Consider the following 19945-nt stretch of genomic DNA (forward strand, 5'->3'; position numbering starts at 1 on the left):
AACATCGACCACAGCCCAACACCAACCACATCCCAACACTATGTATAGGGGCTTTGTTCACCACACGTCGAAATGAAACCAAACCACAATTCTTTGAGAGATTGTTACTGTTAGTTGTTCGGCTAACACCAGAGGTATTCCCAGTAAAACGTCTCCAGGTCTGCAGTGAGACCGCAGAGAGAGACGCGTCATCGGAGATGAGACCAGCCCCGCTTCCTGAGCATGTCCGTCTGTGAATGTCCCTCTAATGGCTGCCAGGGTCATAAAGAACAGCACACAGGACACCAGCCTGCAGCAGAGTGCCCATAAAGCCATTACACCACTATTACTGTCATGAGTAATGTCCTTCGACACGCACACTCACACATCCATACTCAACACACTCGTTAGTACACACGTACACTCACAGAAGCAGACACACTCCCACGCACATACACACACTACATCGCAGCATCTAGTCATGTCATTAGAACACAATTTGGGGCTGAATCTGCATTTGACGAGGAAAACCAGGTTTTTACCCAGGAGTCAACTAAGTTCACATAGATGCACACCACACTGCACATTGGAGGACAGAAGCACTGGATATGTGTACTGTAAATGTGTGTGCAGGAAGGGGGGTGTAGGAGGAGGGGGAGGTGTATATGTCTGCTTAGTGATGTGTTCTCCAGTCTATCATGTGTTTATTTAACCTTCTCTTCATGGCTGCCTGGAAGGTTTTACCATGAGACCACCCCCCCCATCCCTAAGTACACAAACACTCTTACTTTCCCTCTCCTACCTCTCCCTCTACATCTCCCCCTCTCCTACCTCTCCCTCTACATCTCCCCCTCTCCTAGCTCCTCCCCTACACCTCCCCCTCTCCTACCTCCCTCTCTACATCTCCCCCTCTCCTACCTCCCTCTCTACACCTCCCCCTCTCCCACCTCCCCCTCTCCTACCTACCTGTACACCTCCCCCTCTCCTACCTCCCTCTCTACACCTCCCCCTCTCCCACCTCCCCCTCTCCTACCTCCCTCTCTACACCTCCCCCTCTCCCACCTCCCTCTCTACACCTCCCCCTCTCCCACCTCCCCATCTCCTACCTCCCTCTCTACATCTCCCCCTCTCATTTCCAACCTAGCAGCCCTACCCTTAGCTCACACAGACACAGACTTAAAGAGGCAGAGGCAGATAGGGGCAGATAGAGGCAGATAGAAGCAGAAGCATATTTAGAGGACGTGACAGATCAGAGGCCAACACAGAGATAGAGGCAGAGACAGAGGCAGCCTGATATGAATATAGTCTTGTCGCTCACTCTGCCTCCTGTCCTACTACCAGAGGGGAACAATACACTTGAACCCACCACTTGACATATACTTCAAGTGTATACAGTCTATTTACAGCCCCCTGGTGGGATGGTCAGGTCTCAACAGGGCTGCTCCACCTGGAGAGAACTCAGGGACAGCAGGGGGAGGATCCTCTCAACTTCTCTGCTGCATCAGGCCTGATAATAGCTTGACTGCAAACACTTAGTAAGTGGATGCAGATGTACAGCGAGCCGGCGGGCCTGAACTGTAGGCGTCTCCTCCACACTATGACTGGTTAAAGTGAGGTCTTGTGCCTCCCCTGAGGTTCCGCTCCTATGACACAGGGAGACAGGAGATGAAGATATAGGTTAATTGGTAAAGAATACAGTTGTTCTAGTATGTCTTTCTTCCCCCTCTCCATGACCCCCACACTTCTCTGTCATTTTCTGTACTTGTGATTTGAAAATGTGTTTCCAATTACGCATTGTAGAGTGTGTGTATGTGTGTGTGTGTGTGCGTGCGTGCGTGACGTCATGTGCCGACAGCGCTCCTCTCCTGTCGAGTGGCATTCGGAGAACTTGGAGGAGCCGTGGAGGGCAGTGGGACTGAGGCATCGCTTCTATTTTACATAAACTACGAAAGGCACGCTCCTTGCAGCGGTAGGACAATGAAAACATTACCCTGCGGTGACTCGGATTGGGAGAAACCACTCATACCCTGAAAGCGACTTGAATAACGGAATTCAAATCCTCCGGAGTTTTACGCACTCCGATTCTTTATTTTCTGGACTTTCAGGCATCGGCCTGGGAGTGTTTCTCAGTCTTTAAAACCGTAAGTACCCCAACGGAAAATATTTAAAACTGCGGATTAAAAAACAAAATCAATCCGCTATAGGCTAGGCAACAAAGAGTTATATGTTAAAACTATTGCTGTTCCCCGACAGCTTTCTCACGTAAGAAAAAACTGTCCAAAAACATTGAAAAATCTAACTATCAAGTGGACTAGATGGGGTTCGTGTGAATGTTGGTAAAACAGACTTCGTGTTGTTGGACAGCTTTGAGTGTGCGCCCGGGGGAGGCGCGCGGGATGGATAACGTGTTGCGTCTATATGTGGCAGCACATACTGTCTGCAAAAAATACTGAAAGGACGTATTGATTTGTTTAATACACAAGTTGATATAAAAAATAGATGTATTATTAGTTATTTACAGTTTTCTATCTCAAACCACCCGGCGGAGTCTTGCGCTGGGATAAACGTTTTGACATCTGTGTTGAATTGCCATGGGGATCTGCGTACTGGCCGCGCGGCATTCTTTCTCTTCGATGGCATTTTACTCTCTCTCTCTCTCTCTCTCTCTCTCTCTCTCTCTCTCTCTCTCTCTCTCTCTCTCTCTCTCTCTCTCTCTCTCTCTCTCTCTCTCTCTCTCTCTCTCTCTCTCTCTCTCTCTCTCTCTCTCTCTCTCTCTTTCCCTCTCTCTGTCTCTCTTTCTATCTTTCACTTGTTCATTTCGTTTTCTTTCTCACACAACGTTAACGGAGGAAGTATGCTCTTTAAAAATATATTTTTTTTCTTTCGTAGAGAATGTCGTGGTCCTCGGCTCCGACGCTGCTCTGACAGACAGAGCTCCAGCGTATGCTGCTGTTGGCGCTTCCCCAAACTACACGCCTTGGTGTGTGTTACCTCTGCGATTCTTGGGGCATCATAGCCACAAGGCTCAATAACAACCCCTCACATCAAAAATCTGTAGATTAGCAATATTGAATTAGATGCGTTTTGACAGCAATTATGCTGCGTACATAATAAGTAGCCGGTGTAGATCGGTGTAGATGTGCAGGCCATCCGCGCCAGCAAATCCCAGGTGCTGGCGAACGTTGGCAAAGTGTAGCCTAGCTTCGACGGGGTCACGGCCACGTCTGTTACGCGTTCATGGACAGATCATCTTTATTCTATTTTGGATGTCTCTATCAGACAAAGTTCTAAGTTTTGTTTCATAGTGGAGTTGATGAATGACGCTCATCTGAAACCGTGTGTCTTAAATATATATTTCCGTCCAGTTCCGTTTACTGTCATTCTAGCCAAGGCTGCCTGACCACACTGTCATGCTGTTTAAACTGAAGAGGAAGTGAAATGACATCAATTTTACAGATGCTTTAATTATCAATTTTGCAGATGCTTTAATCTAACGTGACAGACACCAGACAGTAGACAGGAGACTTCTGACAGTATTTTGGTGGTCAGAGTCAAGTCATGGTCTATATTTTCTAGACAGCTCAAAGTAACCACATTGAGTGTAATACTTCCCACCCACCCACGCGCACACACACACATAGCTTATTATTCTGTCTTCTCTGTTGATTGGTGGGAGCCCAGTCAGTCAGATTGCTTTGCCATGGATATGACACAAGCATGCTCACTAATAGGCCTATAGACTGACATGGTTATGAGCACACCGCTGGTCTCTTACGGCAACTATGTTCTCAGAACTGACTGGTCAGAGCTCAGAGGGGATTTCACACCATCATCTCATCAGATTCACACCAGGTTGTAGGAAAGGAAAAGGCAGTCTGGGAATAAGATTATAGTCTATATACCGATAACATGTCTGTGTCGTAGAAAACATCCTCCTCCTTTTCTCTCTTCTCCTCCATTTCCTGCCGTCCTCCCTCCTCCACCACTTCATTCCCCTCCTCCTCGCATCTCTTTGACTCCTTCTCCTCCTTCCGTTCACCCCCTCCTCTCCCTCCTCTCCAAGTCCTCTTGGACTTGTTTGGTCAGACTGGGTCTGCCATCACACAAGCCCTGAAGACATCTGTTCCCCAAACACTGATGTACACTGCTGTAGGAAGTGGAGTCTGAAGGGAGGAAGATACACTCAGGCTGGTAGGGTGATGAATAAGGAGGAGGGAGGGAGGGAGATTGGTAAAGGGGAGAGGGGAAGAAAGAAGGATGGAATAAGACAGAGAGAGAGAGAGAGAGAGAGAGAGAGAGAGAGAGAGAGAGAGAGAGAGAGAGAGAGAGATAGAGAGTGGGAGATAGAGGTAACCCAGAGATGACATTTCCATGAGTGAATGTTCTTGTCTGACTGTGGCAAATAGATGCGCCTCCATACCTATCTAAACAGGTACTGCTCTGGTAACAAACAGGATATGACCTGGAAAGGAGTGCATACACAGCTGCTGCTTGTCCACTTCCCCTCAGAACCTCAGGGCAGAATCCTAAGATCAGAATGTTGTGAATCAAACACATCAAACTGTTTTCTCCCCACTGAGCATGCCCAAAGGCTCTGCCTCTCACGCCCGCCCCCCTCCACACCCAGTCCTCCCTGCCTGCCCCCCCTCCTCCCTCCGGTGTGTCTGTTTTTCCTCTAAAGGGGGTCCTGAGCCAGCATTCCTCCCTGGCTCCCTCCCTCTCCTTCCCTGCTCCAGTGCTGGGCTAGGGGGTCAAGACAGCCAGACTTTCTCTCTCTCCTTTCTTTTTCTCTCCCTCTCTATTCCATCCCTGTCTTTTTTCTCATCCCTCACTTCTTTTATTCACCTCTCTCTTTCTCCTTTTCTTTCTCACATCTCTCTACCCTTTCTCCACCCCCCACCCCCCCTCTCAACGAAGAGAAAGAGGAACCAGAATCCCACATGGAAGCAGTTTCCATCCATGCACAACCATACGGCTCCACACACGCACACACAGACACATGCACACACACACCACACACACAAACACCAGTCAGTTTATAGGAAGCCGGGGGAGTTTGATAAAACAGAGACACGCGAGGACGTTTTTCGTCAGTGTCTCTAGGTTACCGCTGATAACGACTGACTGATGACACTGTTACTGTAGCTCTCATCTAAAGCTGCACATTATCAGCTTGTTCTGTACCACAGCTCCTGCAATCCTGACTCTATCAGCAGGAGTGGACAGCCCGTCATATTGAGGGTTCTGCCCAGGGGGCTTTCCGCTATCTCGGTGGTCACAGTCAGCATTGGCTCACTGGGCTGTCTTGCAACCCTTCTCTGGAACCATTTCAATACATCTTACAAAACCACACATTCAAATTATGTACACTAAAGGCCGAATTCTACTACTCTGACTCCGTTACGGACAGACAGACGGAGTCGGACGGATTCGTTGAATTTATAGTACTCCGAAGGCTGTGGGTGCTGAAAACAATTCACCGCCAGAAAAGTAGGTGGAGCAACGTTTTTGAAGCCTGTCACATGACGTCTTTGTGTGTGGAACCAATTGCGGACCAATCACAGCCAAGGGGCATCCGTAAAATGACGGGCTAGCGGACGGATAGTCAGGAAAATCAGGAGGTGTACGTAGAGCTCTCCGAGGGGCTCTCCGAGGGCGTTCCACATCGGAGAGGGCGTTCCCTGTGTTTGTCTCCGTGAAAACGGAGTAGTGTATTTCGGCCTTAACACACACCCCGTTGTACTGTACACTAGAAAGACCTCAGTTGACCTGTCTGTGTGTGTCTGTATGATTCCCATGTGATTGGGAAGGTAACCCAACCATATAGCCTTCATTGTCAATCATCCCTCTTCACAGCCATCGCAGATGTCTTCCTGTTATTTTGACGCAGGGCTTGACCTTGCACCAATGCTGCCTGCTAGCCCTACTAGCCCTGCTGTCCCTAGTCTGGAGCAAACAGTATGTTACACACAGCTGTGGTAGCGGGGCTGCAGTGTGCATATCAGACTGCATATCTGACTGGCTTTAGATGCTAATTCTGGGCTTATAGATTAACCTCCTGGTTAGCCCACATACCCACATACCCACTCTCCATGACTCTCAGTCATATGTGTTGATGCCTGGGTCCGTATGGCCCCTTTGTCACAGTGCATGGTCACAGTGCAAATATGCTATAATTGTGTTACCCATGATATGGGTTGAATTGCAGCTAAATGGTCAAAGGAAAGTTAGACAAAGATGATATTTGATATAATTACTTGTTCATTGCAAAGGTTAAAGTGTCTGCTAAATGAAACATAGCACTTGGTTGACAATGATAAGATTCGGAGTAATCTGATTTGAACGGTTTCTGTCAAAACCAGAGAATCACATGAGGGTGGATATGAATGGGACTTTTGTGAAACATAGCCTCCTAAACCTGATAAGAGGAAATAATTGAACAACAAACATTACGACCGATACAAGAAAAAAACAAGCAAAAACTTCATCCATCAACTCAAGTCTTTCTTCTCTTTAGCACTTAAGCGGTAGGGCTGTGTCCCAGCCTACACAACCTTCCTTGAGATTATTTTGATCAAGGCGGTTTGCTGATAAGGTCATTAGGAGGAACCATTGTCTCTTGGTATGTAAATGTGCCCTTGTTTAGTATCTTCCTGCTACTGGTCGTCCTGTTGCAGAAGCCACTTTAAAGACAGCACTTGTTGTTGACAATGACAATGGTCACGTTTCAAACCCTTTCACCCTTCTCTATCCTCAGTTTTTTCCCCCATTCTTCATCTTTTGATTTGGTCGGCCTGTCTCAGACAGAGCTTCTTCTTCAAGTCATGCCTTTGAGTCAGTATCCCAGAGCGGTGTCTCCACTGTTGATGTTGAGCCTGGGGATTTGCATGGTACAACTGAATGAAGCTGCCAGTGGAGAACCTGTGTGGGGTCTGGTTCTCACACTACGCCCTCAGGTCCATTGGTCCGCTTGCTCAGTTGTGCACTGGGGCCTCTCACTATTCTCTCACTATTCCTTCTGTTCTGGCTGAGCCAGTTTGCGCTGTTCTGTCTGCATTGTACGAGATCTTCCGTCTCTCAGGAACTGATGGCGTAGAATAGCCTTCATGTCTCGGAACAAGAATGGACTGACGAGTATCAGAAGAAAGTTCCATGTTTCTGGCCATTTTGATGCTGTTATCAAACCCTCAATGACTGATGCTCCAGCTACTCAACTAATCTAAAGAAGGCCAGTTTTATTGCTTATTTAATCAGCATTCAGCAACAGTTTTCCGATGTGCTCACTTATGGAAAAGGAATTTGGTAGTAAACAATTAGCCTTTTTAAATGATCTGCTTGGATTAGCAAACACAACTTGCCATTGGAACACAGGACTGATGGTTGCTGATAATGGGCCTTGTGACGCCCAAGGAGAATTCAGTCCTTTCCAATTACAATTGCCATTTACAATCTTAACAATGTTTGTAGAGTACACTGTATTTCTGAGCAATCTGGGGCAGGATGTCACCCAGCCAACACTGTCATACTTCTTAGATATTTCACCCAAAGTAGTAATTACGCAATAGAACAGAAATACATAGTATAAAGGAGATGATTTGTTTTATAGTTATTTGCTGTGAGAAAGCCCAGCTGTAGGGCCTGCAGTGGAGCTCCAGCCCAGTGGGATCTTTGCTGCCTGAAGTGCAGCGGCCTCAGCATGGAGGCACATCCACAACCTGGATCCACAATCTCTCTCAAGGTTTACATGACTCTCAAGGTCTCTCAAGGTTTCAAAGTTATTCTCTCTCTCTCTGTGTCTCTCTCTCTGTGTCTCTCTCTCTCTGTGTCTCTCTCTCTCTGTCTCTGTCTCTCTCTCTCTCTCTCTCTCTCTCTCTCTCTCTCTCTCTCTCTCTCTCTCTCGATCCAGCAGGCACTGCAAACAGAACAATGTGTCCATTGTGCTGCTAAACTGGCAGGACTGGCAGCCTGGAGAGAGAGAAGTATAGAGAGACCTAGAGAGAGAGAGAGAGAGAGAGAGAGAGAGAGAGAGAGAGAGAGAGAGAGAGAGAGAGAGAGAGGTTTAGAGAGACCTAGAGAGAAAGAAAGGTATCGAGGGATAAAGAAGGAAGGGGGCGAAAGAGAGAAAGGAAGCAAATGAAAGAAAGAAACCTGTCTTGTTCCTTGAAAGCAGTGACGTGTAGAGTTGGAGTGGGTAAGGTAGGAGAAAGATCAAAGTTGTTCAAACCGTTAAATTACACACACACATAGCCTACATACGACTACAAACGCACATACACACACAACACACGCACATACAAACACACCACACACGCACATACACACACAACACACGCACATACACACACACGCACATACACACACAACACACGCACATACAAACACACCACACACGCCTTCACTAACTCACTCAAATCCTGAAGGACGGTATGCAGCCCTTGAACACAGAGCAGTGTCATTACTAGAAGAGAGGAGACAGATGGATGTAGAGGGAAACTGAGAGAAAGTAGGATAGAGAGAAGCCTGATTCTTAAGTTGTGATGTCATCACTGTGGCGTCAAGGGTGTCAGCATGGTCCACACATACACACATACACACACACACACACACACACACACAATGAGCATGAATTTTTAGGCAGTGACAGTTGCTTCAGAGAACACACTCACTGACACACACGCTCACACATTCTAACACATATAATCAAACATAATAACTTCTGGGTAACACTTTAGATGAGCTCACGCAATTAATAATTTATTAACCAATTTGTTACCTGTTAGTTACCGGTTTGTTCACCATTAGTTATTTATTGTTTATACAAAATGTATCGTTAGTAAAGCATTTGTTCTCAGAGAGAGAGAGAGAGAGAGAGAGAGGAAGAGGTGGATATCAGTTTCTCCTCTTAACAAGAAGTTCTTGTGCATTCTCACAGGAAGCAGATCCTGCAATTGTGTTGAGACAGAGATGTATGTGCTTTTGTCTGTGTGTACTGTCCATATTATGTGTGTGTTGGTCCACGGTCATATGCCTGTGCATGTTTGTGTGCTTGTGGCAGCCAAGCCAGGTGTAGCTACAGCAGGAGGTCTGAGGGGCTGGTCTCCATCTGATCCTGGTTCTGGTTCTAGTCCCGCTCCTGGTATTGGTCCTGGTTCTTTCTGGTATTGGTTCTTGTACTGATCCTCACAGCCATAACCAGCCGCGGGGCCCCTGGCTGTTTCCTGTGTGTGTTAAAGGCGGGAGAGTGGGGGGGCGTTCACTAGCACACTCTCATTGCAGCCTCAACACACTTCTGTTTGTGTGTGCTTTCGAAAGGATTTGTGTGTGCTTGTGTATGGGGATTGGTGTGTGTGACTGTGTGTCGGGGTGAATTTATGTTTACTCCAACCCCTTCGTGTGTGTGTGTTTGTGCCGTGTGTGTGCCATAAGTGTGTGTGCCCTGTGTGTGTGTGTGTCTTGTGTGTGTGTGTTGTGTGTAGTATTTTTATTTTTTCTGTACTCCTTTTCAAGCAGGGACACTCGTTAAAGCAGACCAGATGGAAAAGTCATGTTTAGGAGTGTGTTAGATACAACTTTGGGCCTAGAACAGGGGTCTGTATTCAAACACACGGACATGCACAGGTTTGGTTCATTAGTCACCCTAAGCTGCAACATCCGTTGTGTTTGTACCAGGGCTTCAAACCAGATCTTTAAAATATAAACAAAGTTTCATTTTCTGGTTTCATTGAAGTTCCTACCGAAATATCAATAGTTTTTTGTTTTTGTATTCTTTCCTTGAACCTTGAAAAGGTTTTTTTCAAGACAGTTTAAAATCATCGCATAGATTTAGGTGTTATCATTCACTGTGCAATCAACTGCGTCTGACTTGAGGACTTGTTTTTATTCTTGAGAAATAATCACAGTGTGTGCGTTGTTCCAAAACTGTGTTAAAGTTTGTTTTGATTCTGCTCCTGGAACGCCCTAACCGGACACAGCTCATCATTGTACAGTAACATAGTCCTTCACCAGCTCGCTGATAGACACACAGGCACAGCAGATGGTGGGTGGGGGATACATTATGTAAACAAACAACAACAGGAATACTACAATGTGCAGCCATGGCAGCTGAGCATGGATCCAGGGTGCAGCATAAAGTGTGTGACAGCAGAAAGAGAGCTATCACTCTCTGTTTCAACCAGCTTCACTCCATCAGTGTCTCTCCCCGCTCCTACTTTCTCTCTCATCAGAACCCTTGAAAAGGATATTTGACCCCCATAACCCCCAGAAACCTGTCTCTATCCAACTTGTCTCTGTTTCCTTGAGTCTTACTCCTCCCCCAGAGACCTCTCTGTCTCTAACCTGTCTGCCCCATCTCCAGAAACCTCTCTCTCTCTCTCTCTCTCTCTCTCTCTCTCTCTCTCTCTCTCTCTCTCTCTCTAACCCATCTCTCTGTCTCCCCGTAGACCCCCCGCCCACAGCCAGCATGGACGAGGAGCAGTGCTACTACAACGAGACCATCGCGTTCTTCTACAACCGCAGCGGGAAATACCTGGCGACGGAATGGAACACGGTCAGCAAGCTGGTGATGGGCCTGGGCATCACCGTGTGCATCTTCATCATGCTGGCCAACCTGCTGGTCATGGTGGCCATCTACGTCAACCGGCGCTTCCACTTCCCCATCTACTACCTGATGGCCAACCTGGCGGCGGCCGACTTCTTCGCCGGCCTGGCGTACTTCTACCTGATGTTCAACACGGGGCCCAACACGCGGCGCCTCTCGGTGAGCACCTGGCTCCTCCGCCAGGGGCTGATCGACACCAGCCTCACGGCCTCCGTGGCCAACCTGCTCGCCATCGCCATCGAGCGCCACATCACCGTGTTCCGCATGCAGCTGCACACGCGCATGAGCAACCGGCGCGTGGTGGTGGTGATCGTCATCATCTGGACCATGTCCATCGTCATGGGGGCCATCCCCAGCGTGGGCTGGAACTGCATCTGCGACGTGAGCACCTGCTCCAGCATGGCGCCGCTCTACTGCAACTCCTACCTGGTGTTCTGGGCCGTGTTCAACCTGGTCACCTTCCTGGTCATGGTGGTCCTCTACGCTCACATCTTCGTCTACGTCCGCCAGCGCACCATGAGGATGTCCCGGCACAGCTCTGGGCCCAGACGCAACCGTGACACCATGATGAGTCTGCTGAAGACGGTGGTCATCGTCCTGGGTGAGGACCGGTTACTAGACTACACACTACACTACACACGACACGCGACACACTGCACACTACACCCATGATATAGGTTTGCTGAAGACTGTGGACATGGGACTGGTTGAGGACCCAAGTACAGTATACAACACTACTGTCCTACACTATTACCAGTGACCGAGTTGCAGGGTCGTGAAGGAGAGAGAGCATTCTGACAGGGTACCGCCCGGGTGCTTACTGGTTCCTGACTGGGTTGTAGGCCAGTGGTTCAGTTGTACTGCAGCCCAGTAGATGAACAAAGCAGCTGTTGTTGTGGAGGCCCAGCGGAGAGAGCAGAGAGAGCTCGTCACTGCAGCTCTGCTGTCTGCTCCTGTGCCTGCCAAGCCCTGTCGCTGCCACGGGGACGCACTCAACCACACAGTGCGGCCCCGCTGCCATCGCACACTGGAGCTAGCACAAACATTTATTATCAAGCTTCGTTTATGCAAGACATGATTTCTACTCTAGCCTAAACATGGACAACATCGGGCTGAGCTAGTACTGTATGTTTGTCTGTTTGTGCTACGGTAGCTAGCTTGTCCTGGTACGGGGGTCTCCAGAGTCCAGAAGTGTGTGTGTGTGTGTGTACGTGGGTGGTGTTGTTGTTGTATCTCTTGGTTGTGGGAACAGACCTGCTCTCACCCGGTCTAGCAGATGTCGGCCGTCAAGAAAACATTCCATCCAGATCCCTGTGATTTGGAAGATGTCTGCAGCTCTCTCATAGTGGGTCTGCACACCCTACACTACTCCTTACAAAACCACGTCCAGTCAGACGCAGCTGACAACACCGTGAGGAGGGATTCGAAAGACAGAAAGAGAGAGAGAGGAGAGAGAGAGAGAGACAGAGAGAGAGAGAGAGAGAGAGAAAGGGAGAAAGGGAGAGATAGAGATATATACGTTATTCATCCCCAGGGGGAAATTGAGGAATTAGTGGAAGTAGGATTAGACTGCAGGAGAGGTGTTTTGGATCTACGTTCATTCAGTCAGATTTGGCTTCAGCAGCGACGTCGAGTCGTTTGCTGAAGTGGGCGACACGTTGCAGGGAAGCTGAAAGAGAGGAACTCCTGAGCCGGCGGAGCCCCTCCTCCCTGCACTGGGGCTCTGCTCCGACAAGCCCACAACGGAGAATATCAACTTCCTCTTAACGCTTTCTAATACTGTACATCTGCGTCTGCCAGGATAGGTTGTGTGTTTGTGTGTGTGTGTCAATGTGTGTGCATAGTATTTTTTAAGGTGCTCTCTCCCTCTCTGGTTTGTAATTCAGCAGTTAGAAGGAAGCAGCTCTTTTCTTCAAGCTCGACATCTGCTGAACAGATGAGAGGTGGTAGAGAGAGAGCCATTGAGAGCTGTAAAATACATTATTTCTGATGTCTACTGGGAATTGCTATCAGATGGAAAATATCCCTCTCCTCTCCCTAGCTATCTAACCCATGTGTACCCAGTACAACTCAGACTCCAGCACAGCTTCACTCTCGCGGGTTAGCATAGAAGCATTCACACAGCCTATTAGTGTGCTTGTCTTCACATAGGTTAGTCTGGAAAGTTCTCACCAGATGTTAGCGTCCCAGCTTCACATTTTCTAACTTTCAAAGAGAAGTTGACATGCTACCTTTGTACACAGATGTTAGCAAGTTAGCGTTAACACATGTCATGTGCCAGCTCATTCATAAAGGTTGTGGGTTAACATGGTAGAAGGTTTTTTTGCACAGCCTGGGAACGACAGCTGGTTCCCAGACCATGATAAGGAACTCAGGCCTTATAAAAATAACAATAGTATTCCCAGTATATCTTATGAAAGTATTGCGGGCTCTATACAAAGGATACTACAAAAGTCTTAGAGTTTTTCATAGGAATAACATGTAGGATAGTTTGTGTTTTTGATAGATGTACACATACAGTAGCCTATGTCCATGCACAGAGACTAGTTGGAGTGAGAGAGAGATCAGGGTGTGTGTGGAGTGGGGGGGGGGGGTATCCGTAGGAGAGAGGGAGATCAGTAAGAGAGACCAATAGATCAGTGGGAGAGATAGCATAACTAATGATCAAGGGACGGTTTCATCACCCAAGAAACAGATCATAAGTCAGAATGGACTCTTCAGATACCACACACACACACGCACACGCACACACACATACACAAGTGTACAAATGTACATGCACACACATCCACACGAGCCAGCAGTGGGTCATAGTGAATGATGTCACCCTCCAGGCGTTCATGCTCCCTATCCCACCAGAGAGTATGTCTGATTCACCAAACAATGTCCGTGTGTCCGACTGCTGCCTGTGTGTCTGATTGGTGTAGGGCAGAACCAATCCGGAACCTGTGTGTGTGTGTGTCTGTGTGTGCATTGGCAGAACAGTGACTGTTGGCGGTCCAGGCCGTCCAGTTCCACGGCAGCTGTGCACCATTCAAGGCATGTGGCTGGCGATGTCACAGGTTTTAACATTCTGCTGCACTCGCTCAATGTTCTGCCCCTACTTCTTCATCCCCTCCTCTTCTCCCCTCCTCGTCCTCCTGGCTCGGCCTCCTCTTCTTCGCTAAGCTCTTCTTCATCCTGTAACCCTTTATCACTCCTCTTTTTCCTCTTTCCACACCTTTTTTCTTCTCCTGGTCTTTCAGTCCCACTGCTGTCCCCCCTTCTGCCCTTTCTCTCCCTCCTCTCCCTCTTTCTCATACTCGCCTTCCCCTCTTCCCCGTGCATCTGTTTTTGTCGTTTCGATCACAGGATCTCTGCTATTGGTCACAGTAGAGTCGAGCCAATCCCATCTTCCTCCTTGAGACTGTAGACAGGTGTGAGAGTCCCAGTGGCCTTTGCCTCTGAGAGGGGTCTACTCTCTGCTTCAACTCTACCTCACCTCCAAGTCTTGGAATAGCAGCAGCGTCCATTTGGGCTCATCACTGGTCCCAGTGGCCTCCATTTTGGCTCAACCCCGGTCACGATAGCATGCCATTTGGCTCACCCTTAGTCACAGTGGCATCCGTTTTGGCTCAATCTTGGTCTCAATAATGTCCATTTTGGCTCTGTCCAGGAGAACAAATAAATACAACTTAGGCTAAGGCTCTTCACAAGGGCTTGAGTCCTTCATCCCTGACCCATGCCTCTTGACCCCCCCTTCCCCAGGGTACTCTAGCCAAGAACCACCAAGTGTCCTATCACTGTTGATACACTAGGATTAGGGGAGGAATGCCTTCCAGAGGACAACCCAGGCCTGCTGTGCCTTATCAAGCTGGGCTGCAGAAGGAGCAGTTGTTGGACTAATCTGATCTGAAGTGGCTGGATAGGATCCCCATATCCTGCCATGGAGACCACACACTCTCACACACTCCACAAACAACTGTAGGGGAACCACCTGATCAGGGATGTAGAATATTTTTTTCCAGGGTCAAACTGCAGACAGGCAGACAGACAGACAGAGAGATAGACAGGCAGGCAGGCAGGCAGGCAGGCAGGCAGACAGACAGACAGACAGAGAGATAGACAGGCAGGCAGGCAGGCAGGCAGAGAGATAGACAGGCAGGCAGGCAGGCAGACAGACAGAGAGATAGACAGGCAGGCAGGCAGGCAGGCAGGCAGGCAGGCAGGCAGGCAGGCAGGCAGGCAGGCAGGCAGGCAGGCAGGCAGGCAGGCAGGCAGACAGACAGACAGAGAGATAGACAGGCAGGCAGGCAGGCAGAGAGATAGACAGGCAGGCAGGCAGGCAGGCAGGCAGACAGACAGAGAGATAGACAGGCAGGCAGGCAGGCAGGCAGACAGAGAGATAGACAGGCAGGCAGGCAGGCAGGCAGGCAGGCAGGCAGGCAGGCAGGCAGGCAGGCAGGCAGGCAGGCAGGCAGGCAGGCAGAGAGATGGACAGGCAGGCAGGCAGACAGACAGAGAGATAGACAGGCAGGCAGACAGAGAGATAGACAGACAGGCAGGCAGGCAGGCAGGCAGGCAGGCAGGCAGGCAGACAGACAGAGAGATAGACAGGCAGGCAGGCAGACAGACAGAGAGATAGACAGGCAGGCAGGCAGACAGACAGAGAGATAGACAGGCAGGCAGGCAGACAGACAGGCAGAGAGATAGACAGGCAGGCAGGCAGACAGACAGGCAGAGCCGCAAATGACAAAGCCAGTTGGCTGGTTGGTCCACTGGGGTGTTGGTTTTCACCACAGACACTCAGAGCAGCATTGGGTCTGCAATTAGGGTCAAATATCTCCATGTTTTTCTCTGAGTGGTAATTTGTCTGATATTTTAGTTTTTCTGTAGTCATTCCAGGAAATTATGGTCTGACAGATTTCTGTTTCAGATGATTGGGAAGAAGGGGGGGGAGGGCGATGTGAGAGGAAGTGAGGGAAGAAAATTTGCTGAAAGCCATCCTACCAAAAGCATTTGGTGACTTTCTGTCCTGGCCAGGTCTAGGAAGTGACAAACGCATGTGAACCCTGCTCTGACCTGTAGTACACATCTGACCCTGCTCTGATATGCATTCTTTATCTGCCTCTTTCATCCAGAGTGACTTTCAAGCAGTGCCTGGAATAGGCATGGTGGGTGGGCTGGATACTACACAGGCACTACCCTGCATTGCAAGATGACACTTTTACTCCCATGGGCTGAGCGGGGTTTGAACCCATAATCGAATCTATACACAAGTCACATTACTGGAGTAAAACCACACCACAGGAAGACGTTCAGTAAATCTGTTGGAACATGATGTCAGCCCTCACATTGATTCATATTCCTTCATAACTTCTACATAACGATATCCTCCCTCCTCGACGCTTCATATGTGTGTGAGCTCTTTCATATATCTGCCAGAGTCACACCTTAGTGATATACAGTGTAGCTCAGCCCTCCCTTGTACAAGACTTACTACTGTAAACCATACATCTATTTCTCTAGTCTCCTTTCTGCGTGGGCCTTGTCTTCCCTTCTGTCTACTTAATATCTATCAGTTTATGCGCCGGGGCAGCCTTGGGGGACTGGGAGGTCAGTAGCAGGCAGCCCCTGGGGTTTAAAACAAACATCCCCTGACTCTCCAGGATTGGGGAAGGAAATGAAATTGTATTTAGTGAGCTCTCAGCGAAGCCCCAACCGCCTGTCTCACACTCACACGCGTGTTTTGAAGGCGTGTAATGCCAGGGCTAAACATGTGAAGGGGCCTGTGTGTCCAGCAGCCAGTAGAGTTGATCTAACTCCAGAAAGCTGCTCCCACATATCTGAGCCATGAGGTAAAACAGAGTGGAGTACAGCAGCTGCCGCCTGTACTGTTAGGAGAGGGAGAGAGAGAAGAAAGAGAGAGAGAGAGAGAGAGAGAGAGAGAGAGAGAGAGAGAGAGAGAGAGAGAGAGAGAGAGAGAGAGAGAGAGAGAGAGAGAGAGAGAGAGAGGGAACGAGAGAGCTAGAGAACGGATAAGGGATGGACGACTTGCAAGCTTGTCATCATTGGGCTGGTCTTAGATCTGCTGCTTTCAGTTGATCACTGCCTTCCTGAGAAGCAATGCTAAGGCTATAATTGTCATGATCATAGCAAGTGATTATGTCAGCAAAGTATTTTGTTTCCGTATCACCATATTGTTATTATGGCAACGGTTGAGACAAAGCAAACATTGAGAGTATAGGACACTGTCTGGCACCCCATGGGCAGGCAGACAGACAGACAGACAGACAGGCAGACAGACAGACAGACAGACAGACAGGCAGGCAGGCAGGCAGGCAGGCAGGCAGGCAGGCAGGCAGGCAGGCAGGCAGGCAGGCAGGCAGGCAGTAGGGGAAAAGTATTGAATGGAAATCTTATTGTTGAGAAATATTGCTACAGTTATGACAATGTCACAAATACAGTATGTGTGATATACGCCTGGCAACAAGACTCAACACACTGACATTGCAACACCCAACGCCCATGTCCTCTCTTTTAGTGTGTGTGTGTGTGTTTTCCTCCCTCTTATTTAGTTTTATATGCTGGCTCCTTGCATCAGTGGTTTATTCCCCGCCCCCCCCCCCCCCCCCCCCAAGAGGACATGTGATGGTTAGGCCCGCCCCCTGCAGCCCTCTGCTTTTTGCTGAATGATTAAAAACTCCTCACAGTGTTCAACATAACATGCCTTTCATGGTTATACGACCTTCTCCCTCCCTCCCTCCCTCCCTCCCTCCCTCCCTCCCTCCCTCCCTCCCTCCCTCCCTCCCTCCCTCCCTCCCTCCCTCCCTCCCTCCCTCCCTCCCTCCCTCCCTCCCTCCCTCCCTCCCTCCCTCCCTCCCTCCCTCCCTCCCTCTCCATCTGTCCCTTCTCCCCCCCTCATGACTGTGTCTCTCTCTCCCCCACACCCCCTTCCCTCCCTGCAGGAGCCTTCATCGTGTGCTGGACCCCAGGTCTGGTCCTCCTCCTGCTCGACGTCTTCTGCTCCAGCTGCAACGTCCTGATGTTCGAGAAGTTCTTCCTCCTCCTGGCCGAGTTCAACTCGGCCATGAACCCCATCATCTACTCCTACCGCGACAAGGAGATGAGCGCCACCTTCAGGCAGATCCTGTTCTGCCAGCGCCAGGAGAGCGTCAACGGCACGACGGCGGCCGACGGCTCTGACCGCTCCGCCTCCTCCGTCAACCATACGGTGTTGGGCGGCGGCGGAGCGCAACACAACAACCAGCACTCTGTGGTGTGAGGCTTGGGCCGGGACGCCGGAACAGTGGACAGAGGGGTCACGGACCAGGAGAGGCCACTGAGGGAGGGCGATGAGAATGATAGGAAGTGAAGCATAGAGTGTGTCCAGAAGGACTGTGGACATGATGATGATGATGATGATGGTGGTGATGATGATGGTGGTGGTCATGATGATGATGATGATGATGGTGGTGATGGTGGTGGTGGTCATGATGATGATCATGATGATGATCATGATGATGGTGATGGTGATGGTGATCATGATGGTGATGGTGGTCATGATGATGATCATGATGATGATCATGATGATGGTGATGGTGATCATGATGGCGAGGAGGACAGACGGTGAAATGATGAAGGAGAACGATGAAGTCTAAAGTCATGTGTTTGTTTCTGTTCCCGAGCAGAGACCCGAGGCATTTCAGTAGCACGGACTCTGATACATAGATAGGTAGATTGTTTTTTGTTTGCTGTTTTTTTTTTTTTATTGTTGTGTAACAGTGTTTTGGTGATCCCAGATGAACTATTTAAGGACTAATCAGTGTTTTGAAGGACCTGCTTGTAGACACCCCTTCTGCCTGTCCTATTAGTCTCTCAGCCAATGACGAGCCCTGTCTGTCAGTCACATGAGCGGACAGGCGTTCAGATCCAGTGCTGCTGCACTCGTGAAAGCCCAGCCTGAAGTGAATCCTCATCCCAGGCTCTCCCACCTCATACGGAGGAGGCCCATCGCTGAACTACTGCCCAGGTCCAGGGACATCAGACACGGTGCTCCTGGAAGATCTCAACTATCTGCTAGCTTAACATGAAATGTGTGTTCACTTTGGCCTTATGGGGCTACTTTTCAAGGCAGGGGAGATTAGGATATGGGGGAAGGGGAGGGGGAGAGTCGTTCACCATTATTACAGCATTAATGAAACTGACAGCGGAGGTTGAAGATGACCAGGCTCCACCGTGGATGGCTAGAGAGTTGGCAGCTTCAGAGTCAAGGCCACACACACACACACACACACACACACTCTGAGGATAACCAGGCTTCCACTCAGTGTCCATTCTGTTTGAACACACCAAAGTAAACCATGACTCAGCGCTAGGTGTTTCTCACTCAGCGGCACAGCCTGTACCCACGCCTGTGCTCTTCTCCTAACATCTCCCCCACGGGGCCACGCTGACCTCCCAGCCTGCCTCCCTCCACCTGTCGAGAGTCTGCCAGCGAGAGCTCAGCACCACCACGCACACATAAGTACACACACACACAGCGGTAGAGAGGGAAACAGGGAGAGTTATATAGGGTATACGACACATTCTACTGCCACACACTTAATGCAGAAACCCCAGACCACTCCCTTCAGACCTTTCCTTTTTCTGCTTTCTTCTGTTTCCTTCCCTCCGCTCTTCCTCCATTTCCTCTCCTCCTTCACCCCTCCTCTCTACCCACCCTCTCCTCGTATCTCTCCTCTCCTCCCTCACCCCTCCTCTCTTCCCACCCTCCCCTCGTATCTCTCCTCCTCCCCTTCTCCTCTAACCATTGTTAATTAACTATTGCCGTACTCATCATGCTTCAGGCTGCTTCTGAAACCAATTACACTATCCATATAAGTATGTCGTCTCTGCATATACCAGTTTATGTATGTGTGTACAGTTTGTATGTATATAAAATATATATTCAAAGTTAATCACCAAAATGAGTTTTGGTGCTATTGTTGTTTATGGTACAGAATAAGACCAAAGCTTCCTGCGTCTACCAATATGGCCCACGTGGTCCACTGTAAATGATATCAGCAAAGAGCATTAAGCATCTGTAATTACATTTTGAATATTAAATAAACAAGATGTCACAGAAATATGAGACCGGCTGATAAACAGCTCTAAACCTCATCCTGACTAGAAACCAGGACATGAGCTTAACCCAAACATGTTTGTGAGAGAATAATACTGGTTCTATTTCCCCCGGCTCAATCCCCGACAGGCCAAAACACACACACACACACACACACACACACACACACACACACACACACAGCCATGGTTGACGGATATATGTCCTGACCCTCACCCCTCCAGTCCCAGCCAGCCAGTTCCTGTGCTCCACCGCTGAGTGACATG

The 19945-nt window shown here is 49.1% G+C and overlaps 1 protein-coding gene across 2 annotated transcripts; it reads left to right on the forward strand.

Moving 5' to 3' along the window:
• Positions 1–1861: 1861 nt before the first annotated feature.
• Positions 1862–19527, forward strand: lpar1 (lysophosphatidic acid receptor 1). Of its 2 annotated transcripts, none has more exons than XM_084687817.1 (3): positions 1862–2120; positions 10419–11177; positions 17524–19527. In XM_084687817.1, exons 2-3 carry the CDS (start codon positions 10439–10441, stop codon positions 17838–17840), a joined length of 1056 nt encoding a protein of 351 aa, XP_084543943.1. In that variant the 5' UTR covers positions 1862–2120; positions 10419–10438; the 3' UTR covers positions 17841–19527. The 2 variants fall into 2 exon arrangements, with proteins under 2 accessions (XP_084543943.1, XP_084543942.1); XM_084687816.1 differs by lacking the exon at positions 1862–2120 and adding an exon at positions 2869–2959.
• Positions 19528–19945: the final 418 nt, after the last annotated feature.

This window comes from Hypomesus nipponensis, chromosome 22 (assembly GCF_054491055.1).
Source record: "Hypomesus nipponensis isolate SF chromosome 22, ASM5449105v1, whole genome shotgun sequence".
In the NCBI taxonomy this organism is placed as follows: Eukaryota; Metazoa; Chordata; class Actinopteri; order Osmeriformes; family Osmeridae; genus Hypomesus; species Hypomesus nipponensis.